This window comes from Lonchura striata, chromosome 4 (genome assembly GCF_050655825.1).
Source record: "Lonchura striata isolate lonStrDom1 chromosome 4, ASM5065582v1, whole genome shotgun sequence".
NCBI lineage: Eukaryota > Metazoa > Chordata > Aves > Passeriformes > Estrildidae > Lonchura > Lonchura striata.
The window spans coordinates 14,445,646-14,447,851 of NC_140706.1; the positions used below are offsets into that span (position 1 = coordinate 14,445,646).

A 2,206-nucleotide genomic window follows, 5' to 3' on the forward strand; every position below is an offset into this window, starting at 1 on the left:
GAGAGAGTCCTTGATCTCCTCTTTTGAGTTGCATTTGGTTTCACGGGTGGTACTTTGTTTTCCCTCTCCTTTGTTTTCTCTCTCTTTTTCTCCACACAAGATCGAGTCTCTACCCATCCGAAGCAAAATAAAACAAACAAACAAAAAGTCTACACCAAATACACTGACAACATGGATACCATGAACAAGTTGTGCCGAATCGCAAGAGTCCTCGGCTGGCAGCATGGGGAGAGGGTGAGGGTCAGGGTGGGGGTGGCCAAGAAGTCCTACGTTGAAAGAGGAGAAGGTGAGGAACCATCCAAAAATATTAATATTAAAAATAACAATAAAATAATAATAAATACTGTCCGAGGCACTGAGAGCTGCAGCTGGGGTTCTGGACTTGAGAAGCAGAACGGATGGATTGATGGATGGGGGGGGTGGCAGAGGGAAGATGGGTTTCCTGGCTGCCAGTGTGTATGGTGGGGGTGTCAGGGCCGGGGGCGTGTGTATGTGTGCCTCTCACTGGGTGCCGGCAGCTGCAGCGCAGGTGGACAAAGCCCACCCGGGAAGGCAGTAGTAGGGGTAGTAGTAGGATGGCTGGAGGGAGAGCAGCGAGGGCGGCCGCAGCACCTCGCCAGGGTGGTACTGTCTCTGGTCGTCGCGCACCAGCACCTTGACGGCCACCTTCTTGGCGGCGGGGGCGGCGGCCAGGAGGTCGGCGGCCATCTGCCGCCGCTTGGTCTTGTAGCGCCGGTTCTGAAACCAGATCTTCACCTGCGTCTCGGTGAGCTTCAGCGAGGCGGCCAGGTCGGCCCGCTCGGGTCCGGACAAGTAGCGCTGGTGGTTGAAGCGCCGCTCCAGCTCGAAGACCTGCGCGTGGGAAAAGGCTGCGCGAGAGCGCTTCTTCCGCGGTTTCGGAGCCGCCGCCGCCTCCTCCTCCCCCGGCAGCAGATTCCCGCACTTGCCCACTCCGTCCTCTTCCTCCGGAGGGCTGCGATCTGCGGGCAGGGCGAGAGCACGGCGGTCAGGGCAGGCAGGCACCGGGACTGCGGCATCCGCGCTCCTCGCGAGGCCCGCACCCGCGCACAGGCGGCCGGGCGCGCTCCCTGCGGCCGGTCCGCAGCGACGGGGCGAGCGGAGAGCCCGCCAAGCCGCTGCCCGCCCCTCGCCGGGACGGCCGCGGCTCCTCGCTCTCCTTTAAGCGCCGGGCGCCCTGGCGAGCTGCGGGCTCAGCCGGGCCAAAGGCCCTCCCCGATCCGCCCTCCCTCGCCCCGCGGGATGCGTTTCGGGTTTTCACTCCCCCCCGGCACAGCCGAGCCTGTCGCACAACTCCGGGGGGAGCCGGCGGAGAGCCACGGTCATCTCCCGTTCCCAGCCCTCCGGGACCCTCCCGCCCTCCTCGCGCGGGTGCGGAGGAGCCGCCATCGGGGCCGCCCTTACCTGAGACGGCGGCCGACATCTCGCTGTCGCTGAGGCCGGTGGTGTCCCGCTCCGCCGCCTCCGAGGGCTGCGCCTCCTCCTCCGCCGGCCGCCCCCCGCCCGTGGCTTCTGCGGGGCGGGCGCTGCCACCGGCGCCCTCCTCCTCGGAGCGCCGCTCTCCCTCGGGGTCCTCGCTGAGCGCGGAGTCCGAGTCCCAGCCCGCCAGCGTCCGCGGGGCCGGGGCGCGGGCGGCGGGCGCGGGCAGCGGCGGGTCCTCGGCGGCGCCGCACAGCCGCCAGCCGCCGGCCGCCCCCGGGAGCGGCGGCCGCCCCGCCGCGTGGCGGGCGCGCTCCTCCTTCTTGTTGAGGATGGCTTGGATGGAAAAAGGCGTCAGGGCGTTGCCGCCGCGGACGGACATGGCCCGGCGACGGGCAAGCCCCGCGGACGAGCAGCGGACCGTGCCGCGCCTTCAGCTGGGCGACCGCATCGCCGGCCGCCGCCGCGCCGGTGCCGGGCCCTGTTCTGCCGCCGGGAGGGCGGGCGCCAGCGGGAGCAGCCTCTCTGCGCCACTGCCGGCCCGCCCGCCCATAGGGCCGGGGCCACCGGGGCCACCGCGCTGCGCCGGGCGCCGCCGCGGGTCCCTGGCGGCACGGGCGCTGCCTCCGCCCCGCTCTGTCCCGCCCCCGCCCGCCCTCCGCTTTTTCTGCCGGCGGCGCTGCCATCCCTCACGGCCGCCCGACAGCGCCGGCCCCGCGCCTTCCCATTGGGCAGCCCCCGCGCGGCCCGCCCGCCCATTGGCTCCCGC

At 70.0% G+C, this 2,206-nt stretch overlaps 1 protein-coding gene across 1 annotated transcript; it reads right to left on the bottom strand.

Annotated features, from left to right (window-relative positions):
- Positions 1-457: 457 nt before the first annotated feature.
- NKX3-2 (NK3 homeobox 2) lies at positions 458-1,935 on the bottom strand. Its single transcript, XM_021554382.2, has 2 exons — positions 1,423-1,935; positions 458-980 (listed from the first exon to the last, which is right to left on the bottom strand). The coding sequence occupies exons 1-2, from the start codon at positions 1,817-1,819 to the stop codon at positions 502-504; spliced, it is 876 nt and encodes a 291-aa protein (XP_021410057.1). The 5' UTR covers positions 1,820-1,935; the 3' UTR covers positions 458-501.
- Between the last annotated feature and the right edge of the window lie 271 nt (positions 1,936-2,206).

Bases quoted from the DNA above. Each gene is read 5' to 3' on its own strand.
- NKX3-2 (XM_021554382.2), bottom strand. From the start codon at position 1,819: ATGTCCGTCCGCGGCGGCAACGCCCTGACGCCTTTTTCCATCCAAGCC. The intron at 981-1,422 runs GTAAGGGCGGCC...CCCTGCCCGCAG, and splicing joins GATGTCGGCCGCCGTCTCAG to ATCGCAGCCCTCCGGAGGAA.